This window comes from Mastigoproctus giganteus, chromosome 3 (genome assembly GCF_048544385.1).
Source record: "Mastigoproctus giganteus isolate SK-2022 chromosome 3, ASM4854438v1, whole genome shotgun sequence".
NCBI lineage: Eukaryota > Metazoa > Arthropoda > Arachnida > Uropygi > Thelyphonidae > Mastigoproctus > Mastigoproctus giganteus.
The window spans coordinates 60,246,066-60,264,439 of NC_143577.1; the positions used below are offsets into that span (position 1 = coordinate 60,246,066).

Consider the following 18,374-nt stretch of genomic DNA (forward strand, 5'->3'; position numbering starts at 1 on the left):
ATCAAACAAACCAAGCTCAACTGGCGATTTTTTATTCCAATCTTTGTAAGGAGTATACCAATCCAAAATTAAATCAAAATTTGACTTGGGTTCTCCAATGATTAGTTTTTGGACTACCCTTGTTTCTGCTTTTCATAAACGACGTCGACAATTTTCAGAAGGCGAGTCCTTAAAGATCAGTGCCAAGCAGCCCTCCTTCAGAAGGACTTAAACAGGCTTCAGCAACTATCAGAAAAGTGTTAGTTATGTTTTAATTTAGCAAAATGTAAGGTCTCAGTTGAGAATAATCCCAAAAATAACTTATACACTAGGTGGGGTTGGATTAAAAACAGCAGGGAAGTAAGGGATCTGGACAGATATGAAGTTCTCTGAGCAGTTTCTCTGGTGGCCAGGAATGCCCATCTAAAAATCAGATAACGACTTCCTCATGACGTCGAGTTCTCCAAGGGTCCAACACCCAGAGTCTGTAGGAACTAGATACTCCATTAAGAAAAGCCTGTAACCACAAGTAGCTGCCTATGACAGAATTGCCAGCACAAGGAGCTGGAGCTCCATATATCGCAACAATGCTGAGAGTACCATAGACTGGCAGGGGATATCAAGAGGGAACTGAAGACGTCGATTATGTGGATGTGGACACCCACCTCTAATGTTGTGGTTGTAGTAGCAGGGTTTTAAGCGCACCAGCAACTCAGGTCATATTGCGCTGTATATAATGTTTGTGCATATGTTCTATGGTCAATTTGCTGCTTTCCTGGACGAAAAATTCAAGTTTCCGGGAGTAAAAACCATGTTACCATGGAAAAACGTCAAGAAAGCCCATAAAAATTCCTGGCATCATTGATAGGACGCCGTGGTGACCCACGAGGGCCACCCAAATTCAGCAACAGAATACCACATCCTTGCCCCTTCCACCGAAACGAATTCATTCATTCGGTTTCGTCACACATCACAGTTCTTCATGTTAAAACTATAAACTATGTAAGCTAGCCTTGTAATTATAACAGTGCATACATCTTTCATACCTAAATTCGCAGCTGAGTTGCTAAGTATTTCAAGATCCTCGCTTCCAGATCACGAGCTGATCTACCGCAGTATCATATATTACAATGAGGGATCCCCAATTTTCCCAAAGTAAAACCTACTTTTGCCAGAAGAGAGAATGATTTGAATGTGACTCCACTACACGAACTCATGACTCCATTAATGCAAAGCAGTGCAAGCCAAGTTCTCGCAATTTTAGATAAGACGGCTCATACTCCACACTATATTGCATTATCATTCCCAAGCTTCCAGACGCAGAAGAGTTCGCATATCAAATGCAGCAGTCACGAAGTCCTGAAAAGCTGAAAGGTTATCTTGAGTTTCCACTAGAATTGCTTCACAGCCTTCTAACGTAACATTGAGGTCACTCACCCGATATAACAATTCAACTCTTAGATCGTTATATTCCTTACAAGTATATATAATATGCTCCTATGTCTCCGTTTCTCCACAATGGCAATTAATTCCTTTGCGCTAATCGAACCATGGCCAGTTAACAAGAACAGTCTAAGTTCAGTACGAACCATCGAGATTATATCGATGCTGTTGTTTTACATCCCAGGGGAAAAAAAAAAAAAGGGTAGTCGTTTAAATGCAAGAGAGAAAATGGAAACAAAAGAACTAAACCATTAATAACTGCCAATAGAGCAATATCGCTTCAACACCACAACTTGCGACCTCACTGTAGCATGAAACATCAACAATAATTTTGTCACTGAGATTTAAAGTTGTTCTGCATCTTCCATATAACCTAAGTTTATGAGATATAGCCAGATTTATGTAATGGGTTCAAATTCCACAAGTAACTATGACCAAAAAATAGCCTATTCCCCATTCTGTAGTAAAGCGGACGCAAACTACATCATGGAAGAACGCATCACTGCACACGGAATATATTAACTAGTAAAATGGACCTCTTGTAAGCACAGTCTCCGGTCCTACTTTAGGACAATCCAGATGGCTGAAGAGCTAAAACTGACAAGATTACCCATATCAATTGCTACCAGACAATTCACCTATAACTAGCAAACTTCAGACGGGGCTGGTTAATCTCCTCACTAAACATCACATCACGAGTTCTGCATCTGTCGGTATTTTCTCGTGATTTACGAGAACACCCACTCTTTAACCACTGCTAAAATCAAGCTGAACGATGGAGTCATCCAACTCAAGTTCTTCCCATAATGGGGATCTTTTAATCTCAAGGGTTCATTTTCAAAAATTCGCCACGCAGGCAACACACAAACGTCAGATTGGCAGCAATTCAGAGTTATTTTCTCTTTAACTGGGACGAAAAAAGGCTCAAAACGATGAACTGCAATCCAATCTCAAATCAGAGTAAACTTGCTGCCAAGCCTTTCATAGTGAAAATTTACTCCCTCCTGTAAGATGGATAACTATTCCCCAGAACGGCCTCACATTCCATCCAATGAATTGCAATGTTCTCTGAATACAGCAGTCGTTTCAGGCATACTGAAATTCATGTACTGAAGTTTTTTTTTTTTTTTTTATCCCTTGTACTAAAATTATTATTTGTGTTTATTTAACTCCTCTGGCCTTATGTGGTCATCTCGGAATATAAATAATAAAAAAATATTTTTTAGCTATTTTTCTTCATTTTAATTTATGCTCTATATGTACTGAATGCTTACCTAACTGGAAGTTCGCCCTACCATTAATATCCGGACACCTGCCTTTAGACAAAAAGAGCTTTTGTGGCATTTAATATTTTGTGCTGAAACCTTTTGCTTTTATGACGGCCTTCAATCTTCCCGGCATACTCTCAACCAGCTTTTTTATAAATGTCAGGCGATATGTTCCTCCACTCGGCCTTTAACGCAGCCAACAGTTCGGCCTTGTTCTTTGGCCGATCTCTACGTGCACGTACCCAACGGTCCAATACATCCCAAAATGCTTGGTACAGTTCATATCAGGGCTCGGGCTGGTCTATCCAACTTTTCCACACCCATGACATCAAACCACTCTGTTACAACCCGAGCAGTATGGCAAGGCGCATTGTTTTGTCGATACAGGTATAGGTCTTCTCAGAAGTATTGCCATAATGTTGGAAGTGCATAATTGTCCAGGATGTGTTCATGGTATTGCACAGCACTGATGGTTTTGTCGATAACGACTAATGGGCCCAAGCCAAACCATGAAAGGAGCCCCATACCATTATACTGCTTCCACCAAACTTCATTGTTGGGAGGATACAATCAGGAAGAAACTGTTCCCCTGGAGTTCGCCACAACCAGGAAAGGCCACCAGACTGGTAGAGTGTGAACCTAGACTCGTCTGTCCGTAGGACAGTGTTCTACTGCTGTACAGTCCAGGATTTGCGCTCCTTACATCGTGCTAATCGGCGTCTAGCATATGTTGAGGTGATCAATTCTGTTGAACGCATCTTGCATGCCCACTTTTGCAATTGTCTGTTCGAAGCCCAGTGTGCATATTTACAGCAGGTTCTGTGACGTGTTGCATGCATAGGACCTGTTTCCACATCCATGGAGGGGCGTTCGGATATTAATGGTAGGGTAGTGTATATGAAAACTCAGTCTTAGTTATAAGTTCCTGATTGTCTTTGTTAAACCCCAACCTCCTTGTCTGTGAAGGATCATTTTGTCTTTTCTGTATTCATAACACTATCCAAGATTTTTACTTCCAAGAACTGAAATGCTGTTTTAACCAATTTTTATGCGTATATTCCGAAAATCACCATGATAATTTCACATCATGTCGTAGTTATTAAATAGAGAGGGAGTTACGTTTTACCAAAATATGCCAATTTCGCATAATCTAGCCAGTAATGTATGACAAACTGATTTATTTTAATAGACATAAGCTAATTCTCTGAATTAGAGCAATCGATTCCGACCTCAGTTTTCTGTGATAAACATAATCAGACTTCTACCTATGGTTCTTAGGTTCAAATTCCGATTCAACAATTTACAATTTCAGTTAGCGTTTTTGTTGAGGATTTTTTGTAGGCTGCGCCAAGGTTTTCCAGTATTAACTGATCGTGACATGTTCTCAGAGTTGTAAATATATCTTCCAAGCATAAACAGCCCCTGAAGAGTAAGAGTTTTCGAAATACTTTGCCACCGAGGACAGTATGTGTTTTTGCAAAGACATTATTAGACTTCTTAAAAAAAAAAAAACTAGGTGTTGTGCATAAGTCAGATGAATGGTATTATTCATAGAAGCCTCAAAACTAAGTTTAAAAGCAATTTTGCTTCATAATGGCAACAAATTTCCATCAGTTCCTGTGTTTCATTCAGTTGGACTTAAAGAAAGTCATGAAAGCACGTCTAAGGTTCTATATGCTATAAAATACCAGGATTATGGTTGGGACATATTCAGTGATCTTGAGGTTATTTGTTTGAGGTTATTTGTTTGGTTATTTGTTTTTTTCTTGGTTTGCAGAGGAGTTTCACAAAATATTGTTTTTTTTTATGTTTGAGGGACAGCCGTGCGACAGAAGAACGTTATGTTGTGTGACTTTGGGTCAAGCGGGACAAGTTCAAACCAGGACAATGTAATGTAAAATATATTTCTTTAGGGCAATCAAACAAGGTTCTTTCTCCACCCCTGCACATAAAACTTGGATTGATGAAAATTTTCGTGAAAGGACTAGATAAAGAAGGTAACGGATTTTCATACTTGAGAAGGTGCTTAATTTAACATATGCTAAAGTTAAGGAAGGAACTTTCGTAGGACCCCAAATTAGGAAACTCCTAAAAGACGATTTGTTTGAAACCCAGTTGGAGGAGGTTGAATTGGCAGCTTGGCGATCATTAATGGTGGTAGTACATGCTTTTTTGGGTAACAGGAAAGAAGAAAACTATGAAATGTTGGTGTATAATTTACTCGAGTGCTACAAAAACATGAACTGTCGAATGTCGTTTAAAATTAATTTTCTCCATTCCCATATCGAATTTTAACCCGAACATCTGGGAGATGCGAATGATGAACAAGGGAAGCGGTTTCATCAAGATGCTTCCATGGAAAAGCGGTACCAAGGACGCTGGGATTCTGCAATGATAAAAGGTTACTGCTCTCTCTTGTGAGGGAGAGTAAGCAGGAATACAAGAGAATATCCCTTAGTAGCGAACATTAAGGACAATTACAGGTATGCTGATTATATATTATTGAAATATAACTATTTCACTACGATTTATGATATTTTTTCCGAATTAAAATGAGTTATAGAGAATGAATAATATTTTTTTACACTTTTATTACAAACTTGAATTATACGTATATATCCCTTTATTTTAACATTAAAGGTTGGTACATCTTTTGATATAGACGTGATAGACTTTTTATGGTAATTCTCGGAATAAGCTCTATTTCCTCCAGAATCACTTATTTTCATTACGGAGGTATGAAAAAAATATTTTTTGTTGACTAATTATAGCAAAAAAAATAGAGATGAGATTATTTATGTATTTAGCACTGCGCGACTTTTATTTGTTCCTACGAAGTTTTCAGTCAACTACTGCATTCAATAATGACAAAAGAGAGCGATACGAATACTTTTTACCAAAAGCATACTTAATCGAATGTAAGATTCAGGTAATTTTCTAAGACGAAATCTACCTTCTACTGTCTGGAAAATAAAAACACAATGTGAAGATTTGAAGACTAGAAAATCCCCACTTTATAAGAGAACACAAATCCGACATTCCGGAAGTGAATATTTGTTGTTTGTTTCATGAACTAAGAATTCCAGCAGTTACTGGATCTAAAAGACTTCATATAATCGTATCTACAGCCTGGGGTGTTTATTTGACAAGATAAAAAAATCTACCATCAGTTGGCTTCCACTTCTTTGGCCAGTGGCTTTTAGCATTAGTTCAGGCATGGGATGAAAGAAAACAAGCTAATACGAATCAGCCAAAAAAAAAACCTTCCCACTTCACCCATCCGGTCGCTCCAAATGTTTGTCTAGTTCACAGCCTTAATTTATTTAAGCTATCAACTTCCACAACAACAGATGGAAGTCTGTTCCATTGCCTTATACAAATGGATAATCACCTTGTCTCTGCTAGACAAATTCCTATATAGCATTGACAAAACTCCATGACCTGCTCTGGCAGCCCATCTGCACTGCCCAGAGAACGAACTTCATATCTGACTGCACAATTACTTGAGGTGTTTTTCATTCTCCACCTCCCCGAGTGTAGTACTGCAGAGTTGGCACGTTTCTCTTGGGTAATTGTAACCCATATGCAGTACTTTTCATTTGCCAATGTTAAACTTCAGTTGCCACTTCTCAGCCCATCTACCTAACTTTTCTGGATCCTAAGAAGCATCGATCGCAGTGATCCAATGTTTCTTGCGTTTACTGCACATTAGTCTATCAGGTTTATTAGTTATTTATTATTTTATTTTTCAGAATTGTGTCAAGGACAGCATATCGAACTGCAGTAGTAAAAGTCGGTGGCCTGAAAATGCGAATTATGACAACAGTTGAGACTGTCTGTGCAACTTTGAAAATGTAAATAAAAGAGACAAAGTAAAAGAAAAATATATCAAAACAGTATCGTAAAAAATATATACTTCAATGCTATTAGCAGAATATAATTTAGTTTAACAGCCAGTGGTCGTTCCCAAATTCTCGTTGGTTTGCCAAAGAAAGATTCTCATTCTCTCGCTCATTTATACTATTTCACGGTTTCCTAAACTAGATGAAGATATAGTAGAACCTTTCTAGCAATATCTCAGTGATCAATTTGTTAGGCTGGCTGTTTTGCTTCGTACAAGCGTGCGTCTTTTATTTGGTACTGTAGATAACAGTTTCGTGCCACCATACATACACTATTATATGGAAAGAATCTCTTTTCTCTGTATAAAAACATGCTATTTATAAATTAATTAGAAAGAAATTAATTGCTTAAATAAAATAAAATAAAAGGATATTCAAAAAGGGGTTCAATTATGTCTTTATTTCTCTTTAATACCTAAAGGAAAACTTATTTATAGTATGAACACGTCAGTTTTACGACTTCACTATTTTATCCCTGTACCGAAAATGCCACTTCTAATCCACAGAAAAGAGAATGTTTCGGCGTGTTCCCTTCCCTAATGTATTCTTCTACTGCATAACAAACACTGAGTATTTTGTTACTGTAAACCTTTTCGTGTACGGCATCTAATCCTGTCTACTGTAATATATAGTCACGAAAACATCGTTTATTCGCTTAAGGAGATAAGCCCAAGAGTTAATGGGACATGATGACGTAATAGACCTTTACTGCTTCTTCGTGTTCTTGTATAAGATGCGACATTCACAATCGTGAATTTCCTCTGAACACTTATACTAAATGGCAGTGCCATATCATTAGCAACTTGGAGTGAACGATGTTCTGTTGACTTAGCAGCTTCGTAATGTAATGGCTTTATGAGAAGCTCTTCTGAGCGTGAATTTTAAAGTTAACTGTTGTTTTTGGTTAAAATACTATATATTTTTATGCAAAATACTTTTAAGGCAAACAAGCAGCTTTTTAAATGTATAAATGCATTAAATATACTATCAGAAGTGTGCCCAAGTTTGTTTATCACTTAAGGGACTCTTAGTCCTTTTTGGAGTGATTTTGGTTCTGATTCATCGATTATCAGAGGATCTTATGTAGATGAATTTCGAGAGAGACTTTTACTGATGTTTAATGGAAACTTTCCATCCAATACCAATTTTTATTGATGTTGGATGGAAAGTTTCAGGAATTTCTGGTTTTAAAATCCTACGACAGATAAATGGACTTAGAATGCATTCGGTTTGAAAGTATAATATGAAAAAGCACATGGTCCATTTGTTGGCTTTGAAATGCCTTCAGAGAGTGGCTGAACGCCAGATCCGAATCTCTGGTCTGCATTTTTTATGAATAAATAAATTGATTAATCATGTGAGCAATTTGGAAACTTAGGAAATGTTATGGAGGAGGAAATAATTGTTAACTACTCCAGTCATTATCTTATTTAATTAATATAATCAAATTTGGTCCTTTCCTCAGTTTAGAGGTTGGCCATTGCGCTCGCGACAAAAGATTCATATTAGAATTCCGATTAAGTATTACCACTATATTGATTATATTAAATGAGGAATTCAATTTCGATAACAAAGGGGTGACACTGAGTGCACTGCTAGGTGAACTTGCAAGAAATCGTTAAATACCTCTGTAAAATTTCTTGGAAATTTAGAGGGAAAAAAACTGAATATAATTCGGCCCATTTATAGTGCTTAAAAGCTTAATCATTTCAAAATAATTGATACAAGTCATGGAAGTATATTTTTTATGACGTAGCAGTGATGTATGTGAACTTTTGGATAAAGCCCAATTTCTGAAATATGAAAATTAGATAATGCACATCTGAAAATGTGTATTTGTCAAAGGAGATTGCAGTACGATCATCCCTGGCAGCTAAGTAACATTCACTAAGAGCTTTCGTGGAATTAATAGTGTTGAAGAGACCTGTTGATACTGAAGCTTACTTTTCCAAGTGGAAATTCGTAGCTTAGTTTTATGAGATGAAATTGTTGAATCGCAAACCCGTATTCCCATAGCTGACAATACCCGGTCAACGACTTCACGTCCTAAGATCTCAGGAATAACTCTCCATTCCTGGAATACCTTTCCTCTGTAGGAAACTGTTTACTGATTGTACCCTTTTGGGAGAGTGCCTTATCATCTATTAAAAGCAATTGGAGACCGACTGGTCCTCTTCCCCCACCCCACCATCAAAGTCTAGCATAGGGTTCACAAGAAGCTGGCTTAGCACTGTTCCTCTCTGGGATATATAGCATATGTATGGGCTGTACTTTAACTGCTAGAAAATCAAATTTTTATTTAGTCGTCCTGTCCGTAATGTTTACAGGGCTACCATCTCCATTCAAATCTAGGAACATGAGATAAACTGCGATTCAAACTGCATTCTTGTTAATCGAAATATATTACTTGGTTGTACAAATACTGCTACATTCCAGTTTAAATACAATCCAAAAACAACATTAGAATTCTCGCTACGAACGTAATCTTCGTAAACGAAACTGCTGAATGCTAAACTTAGAAATTCACAGAACAGAAGAGGAAAAGTAAACGAATCTTGAATGAAGAATATGGAAAGTAAAATTTCATCTTATCAATGGACTATTTTAAAGTTTATGACCATAAATGCTTGGTCGTTGACCGTATGTGTAGAAAAATATAGGCTTATAGAATTGGAGTGTGTAGCGATTGTGAATGGTGAATTCCCAATCCAGTGGGAAGAAATGAATGTGGAGGAAGTTAAATTATAAGTGTTGATTAATGCAGTTGTCAAGAATCTGACAAATCGATATTCGGTTTTAACTTTAGAGCGAAAGAAAATATTTGGATTACATATAAAACAAAGGATACCATATTGCATTTATGCGCTGCTTAGTTAATTTAATATGCTCGAAATTTTAGGTGAATACAGTAAGTAACACAAAACAGTGATCTACATAAACATAAATTATAACGAGACTGAAATACCTCGTTATAAATTTCTTGGGACAAATACCTCGGTATACTTAACAAAAGAACATTGTCTCAGTTAAACTACAAGGTAAGAAGAAAGAAACGCATAAAATGTTACAGAAAAACAAGTGCGGACAGAGTCTTTGCTTTGGCTATTGGCGAAAGAAAGGCTTACCGTAGCAGGACAACTGGAGGCGAAGACAAGACAAACAGTGATCGGCGAATTACAGAGAAAATCCCTGATGAGACAAGACCCAGTGGCACGCCAGAACTAAGCTACAGAGACCAAATTGATGAGATGCTACGGAGATGTGACATCAAGCAGGGGACTCTAAGACGATATCGAGGGGCGGGGAGTGAAGCAGCTTTATGTCACTATTCTCAGGATCGAAAATTTAAGGTAGGAACACCTGTGTCCATTGGAGAAATTATTTTCTATGTACGAAGTGTATATAAAATTGCACCACTTTCCATTAAGTTGTGGAGTATTCTTGAAATAAGAATTCGGTTTTCCATTAGTAAAACCGAAAAGACTTAATTTTTCAGTCTCATCCTTTACAGTTTTTATATAACATATACGAAAATATGGGTTTCATTCTTATAACTAAAATCAAAATATTTAATCTCTTGAAGTTGCCAAATTAATTGCATAGAGAATATTAAGTAAATTTAATATTTAGTTAGATATTCCGAGGGCTTTTCTTTAAGATTGGTCATTCGAACAGAAGTCAAAACAGTTATTTATATTTAAATAATATCGCTAATCTCCCAATGATTTCTCACCCACCCTCTGGAGAAGTTTGTTCGCTAAATGTTTGTTCGTTAAATTTGTTCGCTTGCATTTTCGTGCATAACAATTCTCTTTAGAAATATCTCTGGGAAACTCATTAGGATGGTGAGTATGTGGTGAGAAATGCGGATAATTAGCGTGGAAAAAATATTCACACCTTATAAGCTGACAGGAATTTTGGTTCTGTAACGTAATAGGATTATAGATGGGTGGATGGCAGTTCAATTACATGGATCTCCACCCTGTACTGAAAAGTAGTTTGTTGTGCGGTTCTGAGCCAAGATTAACTCGATCTCCCAGCTTTTTACGGTTTTTCTTTTTTTTGTGAATGGACTTTAAAATCAACGAAGCGCATGGTCTTTAAAAATCGACCATCGCTATCTTGGATTACAGGTATCGCCACTACGCCTGGATATTTTTATAATTTTTTTTCTGATATAACTCAGTTTTTTTTCACCCGTTGGAACGTTAGGTTCTCCTGTTATCTTATGACGTACGAAGCCTCTGCGTAGATGTCAGGATAAACCTTCCCCACGCGCATTTCTGTTCTGAAGCGTTGTGTCAAATTAAAAAAAAAAAAATCGTCCATTACTTACATGAGTCAAGCTGTAAAACAACATTAAGTTGAAACGTAACAGGCTAGGAGAGAGAGAGAGATCGATTTCGTTCTCGTAAATTATAAAAGAAAAGCAAAACATTAAGAGACAGTGCGTTACTTCGTGTCACTATCTAAAATAACCTCAAATGGAAGCAAGTTACCATCCCAAGAAGAGCGAAATATTTTCTAATAGGTTGGTTTCAGCTTCTCAGAAATCTCTTGAACGGAAAATTTCATTTTAGAAGAATGTATTAAAATATATTATATGAAAAGCATTTCAAGGAAAAGGTGTTTGGGTGGCATGATATCTCACTTTACTCCGCTACGTCTATATTTGGCTGTTTAAGAACTATCGGAGTTTGAATGTATGTGCTAATTAATTTTTCTTTATTAAGAGTAGAGGATGTGCAATAATAGTTTTACTAATCACAGAAGTTCACATTTTGTTTTTTTAAATATTAATAGACGCATTCTGGAATGAATTCCAGCGTGTCAAAGTCACCTTAAGGTTTTTTTTAATATTAACAGATTTTATGGGAGGGAACGATAGATAAAAAGCCAATCGCAAAATCGACTTAGTAGTAATTTTAAAAGGAATATTTTTAATTATTATATTGCTATCAGATATAAAATTGAGTTTTATTTATTTAATGCTAATTTCGAATTAATCGGATTCCCATCTGGTTATTTCTTAAGAGAGCTTACTTAAGATAAATGTTTTAAATGGCAATTTGAAACATTTTGTTTTAACTTAGCTTGTATGAAAGAATTAATAAATTTACTCAACGAAAATGGGCTTAAATTGTATATTCCAAAACACTGAATAATCTGAAAGAGCAATGAAACTATCTGCATAGAAATGAAGTAATCCCATGAATAAGTTCGTAATGTTGGATAATTCAGTATGAATTATGTTGTTTTTAATAATAACTTGAACGAATGGCCCATTATTACTTTTATCGAACTAATGCAAAATAAATCCACTTATGCTTCAATGTGACCAGCTGTCTCAGCTGAATCTCAACTAACTTAGAGTTCATCTAGAGAATGTACACAAGGATTATTGCCTCCAGTTCTGAATTCGATTGTCAATATTTGCAAGACCTTTGCATTAGTTATTTGAATTATGCCTTGCGACAAGAACTCTTTATATAAAATTTCTAAGACGTTCTGTTTGCATATTCGTATTTAATTTATTGTCTGACTCCGGTAATTATATCCGCAGGAAATGATAAAAACGTCGAGTAATATTTTATGAAAATATTTATGCATGGATTAGAGTTCTGCATTTCTTCATGGTTACTCTTCAGTCTTTAAAGAGCATGCGTACAACTTATTTCTTTCGAATTCAAAAGAACTTTAAACAAAACGTTTTATCCAATTATCAGGACGATAAGAGAGTATGGGTAGTAATTGCTTTATTTTTTGGAACTTAAATTCTTTTCATCTTTCAAACCAAGTATTTTATCCATGGCACTCATGAGTTTAAGAGTTGTGCACCTTTATAAATTCCCATGACGCATTGCAGTTTGTATACTAGTGACACTTATGAGATGTCAACATAGAAATACTCCTTTTAGTGCTTTGGGGACAGCGCTTCTTGAGAGACTAACCTGTATAAATATACACTGCTTGGGAAATTTATTAAGGATCATAAAGGTTTGGACTCCATACAACAGGCTATACAAAAAATATTCAAATCGAAGGCATCACGGGGGGGGGGCATCAGTACTGCACTATGTGATGACGCTTACAAAGAATGCAATGCTACGGGAATAAGAGACTTCCATGTAAACCACTGATCTCGGACACCTAGGGAAAATAAGGTTGGGAGGTAGTGCTATGAATCCAAAAGACCGCTGGAGAAGGATCGGAGGCAAATCCTTCAGTCCGATAGACCCAATTTACTCTTTTCAGCATAATGCAATTGACGAGTTCACATATGGAGGAAACTTCACAATGCACTTGTTGCACCCTGCTGTGTGGCGACAATACAAGCTGCTAGAGGAGTAATAATACTGTGGCGCATGTTTTCGTGACATAACCTTAGTTTCCTTAGTCCATTGAAAGGAACCGTATACGCCAGAGTATACCTTAACGAGGTTACGGATCAGGCGACCTGTTGATGTTTACCCCCTATGGACAGCGATACTTCGAGTCGTTAACAATGCAACCAACTATTGCTTGAAATGCGTAAAAGACTGACTTGAAAAATACGAGAAAGACTTCAAAAGCCTGTCATGAGTAGCAGAATCCTATTGAGCATCTATGGAATAAACTGGAAAAGAGTGTTAGTTTGAACAGTCCCTAGTAAACGTCACTCCAGAAATTGAGAAAGAGTTTGTTATATGTGTGATTCAGTATTCATGATGTCACAAAACCTTTCTATGCGCATATTTTTTTAATTTTAAAGGACTTGATTTTCAAACCTTAAGTTCCCTTTCAGTAAACAAGCGCTTTCGAATATCATCACATGGATTCTTAATTCCTTATAGGATCAATTTTATGCTCAAACTGAGTACCGGATGAAGGATTTTTACATAATTGTAATTTTCTTTCTATGAGTATCGCTAACAAACAGATTTGTACAGAATAGTCCCCTCTGAAATAAAAGAAATTTGCCTTTGATTATTGTTAGGATATTACTGTTGTGTATATAATAATTTTTATTCTAGGTTTTGTTACCGATACGAGTGTTGTTAGAATATATATTATTTATTTAGGTGGTTTGGGGGAACTTCCAAATTGGCATTTCGCCAGCGTGACCGAAGAATTTAAGTTAGGGCATAGTACAACCTACATACATAGAGATGTAGTAACACTATTTTTAGATCCACCACCATGGGAAAGCTGCCATATCAGTTTAATTTTGAAATTGCTTCTTAATAGTAAACATTTCCTGAAAAAATAAGTCAGAGGTTTCTTTTAATATTTGCCTTAATAAAATTACAAAACCTGAACTGCTGAATAACAACTTAAATTATCACAAAACCATTTAATATCTTGGTTAATATTAGGGTATTCACTTTCATGTCTTTTATACTGTAAATTATTCCAAAAACTCGAATTTAAATTATTAGGTTGCAGGCACTGATAAAAGATCTAGTAAATATGATATTCATCTAAAATATTTATTTATCAATGATAGTCAAAACTCACGATTGTTTTTTTGTTCATAACTATTCTAAATATTGTTTTTGTACTCACCATTAGTACTTCAGACACCGAGCTAATACTGAGGATGAACATAGTGACACTAACATACACAGGAGGCCCTGAAAGAAAATGAGAAAAACATTTTAGATTCAATTGTTTTGGAATTAACCATAAAGTAATTTTAAATTCCATTCCTTTCGAATGATAAATAAAATGGAATCATTATCTATCACAGAATTAAGTAAATTAGCAAATTCTTCAGCTGACTGAAAATAATTCATAAATTTTGGTTCCGTACAAGAATAGAATTGTGTTTATGGCATATCAGAGCTGCCCAGTTCAGGGAGGGCTAAAATAGTTCGTAACACCTTCGGAGGGAAAAGTAAAATGCTCCTCAATTTAAACTTCCAAAGAAATGAAGCAGTGTTGTCCATGTGCCAACTGTTACTTTATTTTGATCAGCTTGACTCCGATTACTATTCACCAGTATGGATTTTATTATTGCTACCTGTTAGGGCAAAGGAAAAGAAGGTAATCCGATTCTGGCTGAGATATCCCGGAGTACTGTTTTTTCTACTCTTATTCTGTATGTAACAATATCCTTATTCCATTACCTATAAATCCATAGCTTTCGTGACCTTTCTTATTTTACAGACCATGCACTACAAACAACACATACTTTTCGAGTATCCACCATTAGCCCTTATATGGGTCGGGAAAACCTCTATTATCTTCAATTGTTATGAAACACAATCGTTCTGTCTCCGCTTATAAATGGCCATCCATACTCGTCTTTGAAACAAATTCTTCGACTTCAAATAACATAACCTTCCAATTTCTCTTGGAACAAACATAAGCCAGATGAAAGATGGGAACAAATTCGACATCAATCTGTAGCTCAGTTTAACCCCCATGAGAGCTACTATTCTCTGGAGAAGTTCAACAAGGTAACTTAAGATTAGACAATTTGGTCACTTTCAGGAGGCGCCGATCTCTCTCTCTCAGAACTGCACGATCGTCGTAATCTGTTTTAATGACAAAGCCTTGACATTTCTCCCTTTAGAATGCAGTTGCATTTATGTCTTGTGTGATAATTTTCTGTCATTAAATAATTCACTGTAGTTCGTTAATTTCCTTTAAATTTTTATTTATTCTATTTTCATGTGCGGGATGGCAATAAATAATAAAATCCTTTCCTGTATTTAAAATTTAATGACTCGAGAACTACAGCTCGTATCGACAAGTCTTTATTTCATTTATTTTTTGTATTGTAATCAGTATATTCATTTAAACAATAAAAAGTTATATTTGACCACGATGGGAAGCTAAGAGATATTGAGTCCAGTAAACAAATTAGTTTTTGCGTCCGATATATAAAAAGGAGCAATCTGCAATTGGAGAAATCGAATATTTTCCCTACATGGTCTTATTCTTGTAGCTTAAAGCTGTAAGAAGTTTACATGAAAGCCGGACTTTATGCAGAATGCTCCATATAGCCAATAATGTCAAATAACATCTATGAGAAACTTTCATGGAAGAAAGAATTATCGGTCGCCATTTTCCACATCCCTTACCTGCAAGGACGCCTGATATAATTCTGACAGAATTTTGGTGGTGATGATATCGTAAACATTCTTTACACAGAATGTCTTGAACTCTTTCAGATTCCAAGGACGCATTTCATCGGAAGGTAGCGAACATTCCATCGGAAATTGAGGGCAGCTTTGGTGAAGACAATGCTCTGTCTTGATTGTTTATTGGAAAATGAAGGTGAATACGTGCATATTTGACTGTCAATAAATATTTATGAAATGTTTACTTTAATTTTTTATTCAATCATTGTGCACACCCCATCTGGTGGTTAATATTTTTCGAGCTATTTTGTATTGTATGAAAATTCCCACATGCATTGATTACAACATAAAAACTGGTTTTCAATGCAGAGTATAGTGACTAGTTTTATCAATTTTTATTGTTGTTTAACTACGATTTTTAACTGATAACTACGATTTTTACCTGAATAATTAAATGAATATGGCATTTGAGACTTCCTAAATGTCTAATAAACCATGGCGGCCTTAAACCTCGCCAAACACACAATACAAATCTGCAACTCTGTTCGAAATTGAGTTTTCACAGATTGGTTTGAATGCGATGTTACTACTTCACTCATTTCATATAGATACCAATTCAGAATATTATTCCGCCATGAAAATGAATTGGCATCTGAAGCATTAATTCAGAGTTCAGCTCTGAATTTTCTATAGGTATTTTCTTCTTCATTCATTCTCCTGTGATTTCATTCTCTTCCACACCTTTTATTCTCATTACCTGAAAATTAGAACTTTTAGAAATACATGAACCATCAATCTTTCAATCCCTGTATTCATCCCCAAGGCTTCAGACTTACAATGGTTACGACCATAGTATCTTTATACATCTATCGTAAGATGCAAAAGAGCTAGATTCGAATTCCGTTTATACCATTTATGGGCATTTATTCTACTGTGACCGAGTTAACCGGTCTGAGATAAAACCCTCATGTTTTCTCTCTCTAAACTGTTTTTAATCTTAAAAATATATAAAACCAATATTTTTTTTATTATTATTAGAATCAGTTTATTTCCCCAAGAAACCTTGGGTCGCTCCCGGGACGGCACTGCGCCAGAAGGGTGTGAACATTTATAGACTAAGGTGCGAGGAACACATGTACAATAAACAAGAGTACATGCGTGCTCGACTCGAGAAATATACAGGATTAAATTTGTATTTGACAAAAGTCTTTGTCAAATACAAATAGGAAAGTATAAAAAAAAAAGCAGTCAGTCCAGTCGCAGGTGAACATAATGGATTTATTATCTGGTATCAGTTCTTGAGGATTTCGTTCCTGTAGAGCTTGTCTTCACAGAACCTATCAGGGTGTATCCTAAATTTATTGAAGATCCGAAGACAACTGGCTGGAAACATGTCCCTCAGGTAATCAATGCTTGACAATATAGAATAATTCGACGAATACAGACAAGTCGAAGTCCCCGCAAGAACCAACGAAGAAAACCGTATTGTAAGGCCTGCTACCTTATGCAATTTTGAGGACCACGCAGCTGTCAATGAGAATGAAATTTCGTGTGAGGTGCTAACCAGCAACAATGGGGCGTATTGCCTCGCACGATCAGGTCAAAAAACAGACGATGCCATACCGGAGAAAACAATCTGAGAACATTGAGATTTCGAAAATAGACTGCCAACGCAATTCACCTGTCACTGAACGGTCTAAGAGTGGTAGGCACTCTGTAGAGTCTGAGAAGAACAGCCCTACACAATTTCATACTAATGAAGCATCAGAAAGAAACCCCTCCACCCAACCGGGCATTTCCAGCGAACAATCTCCCGCGCAGGATGACATAGATTCGGATAAAGAGTCATATGAAAGAATGACTATGGGCGAGCCTTAGCTTCTCTCTCTACAGAACAAGGCACGGGAAAGAAGCCAGCTAGTAAGCCATGCTACTTCAAAACTCCTGATGTTAGGGAAGAGCTGCAAACTGTCCCAACCACCCTCCCTCTCTCATCAATCAAATCAACCATTTATCCCCACACAGGAAATTACGTACAGGATCCTCCTCCTCACAACTTTATGTCTCCTCAAGAGACCAGTCTTGAAAATATCGTGAAACCGATGGAAAAGAGTCTGGCAAAACTTCTGAGCGATAATTATCCAATCAAAATTCAGAACGCGGAAATTAGAGATGAGCTACTTCTGCTCAGAAAACAAATTAAGGATCTGACATTTCTGGTCACGGACATAATTAACCTAACAGCTCTCTAAACTAGGTGATGCCTCGGTCATTACTAACATCCTATCGCCACAGGAACTTAGTTATACGAATACAACGCTGATGCGGAGGGAATCGCACAGGCGGAGCCTCATGCCAGACAACTTGAGAACAGAGCAGGTCCAACGAAACCCACCAACCAACCTATAGAGAACCAACAAAATCAGTGACCAGATGCCACCCAAACGGGCACTTTGGTCTCCCCGCTCCCGCAACACGCATTCACAGGGAGACCAATTTCCCAGCTCCCCTTTAACAACTACCCCTTCGACAGAACTTGGACAAGCCATCGGCTGTTTCTGCAGAGAACCTCACTCAGCCATCTCCTCCCTGCCAAGCAAGCAGTACATAAACTCCGGATTGACACCAAGGAACCCATCAGATCTTATGCACAAGTCGTTCAGACAGCAGTTGCTAGCACAAATGTGGACAGGTCTACCAGATGCATCATGTCT

The 18,374-nt window shown here is 36.7% G+C and overlaps 1 protein-coding gene across 5 annotated transcripts in view; it reads right to left on the minus strand.

Annotated features, from left to right (window-relative positions):
* Positions 1-18,374, minus strand: part of LOC150088045 (gamma-aminobutyric acid receptor subunit beta-like) — an 863,205-nt gene that overhangs the window by 717,404 nt on the left and 127,427 nt on the right. For all 5 annotated transcript variants that reach the window (XM_090369305.1, XM_090369303.1, XM_090369307.1 and 2 more), the window contains exon 3: positions 14,138-14,205. In XM_090369305.1, the coding sequence (XP_090225431.1) occupies positions 14,138-14,205 (68 nt within the window). The remainder of the gene's footprint in view (positions 1-14,137; positions 14,206-18,374) is intronic.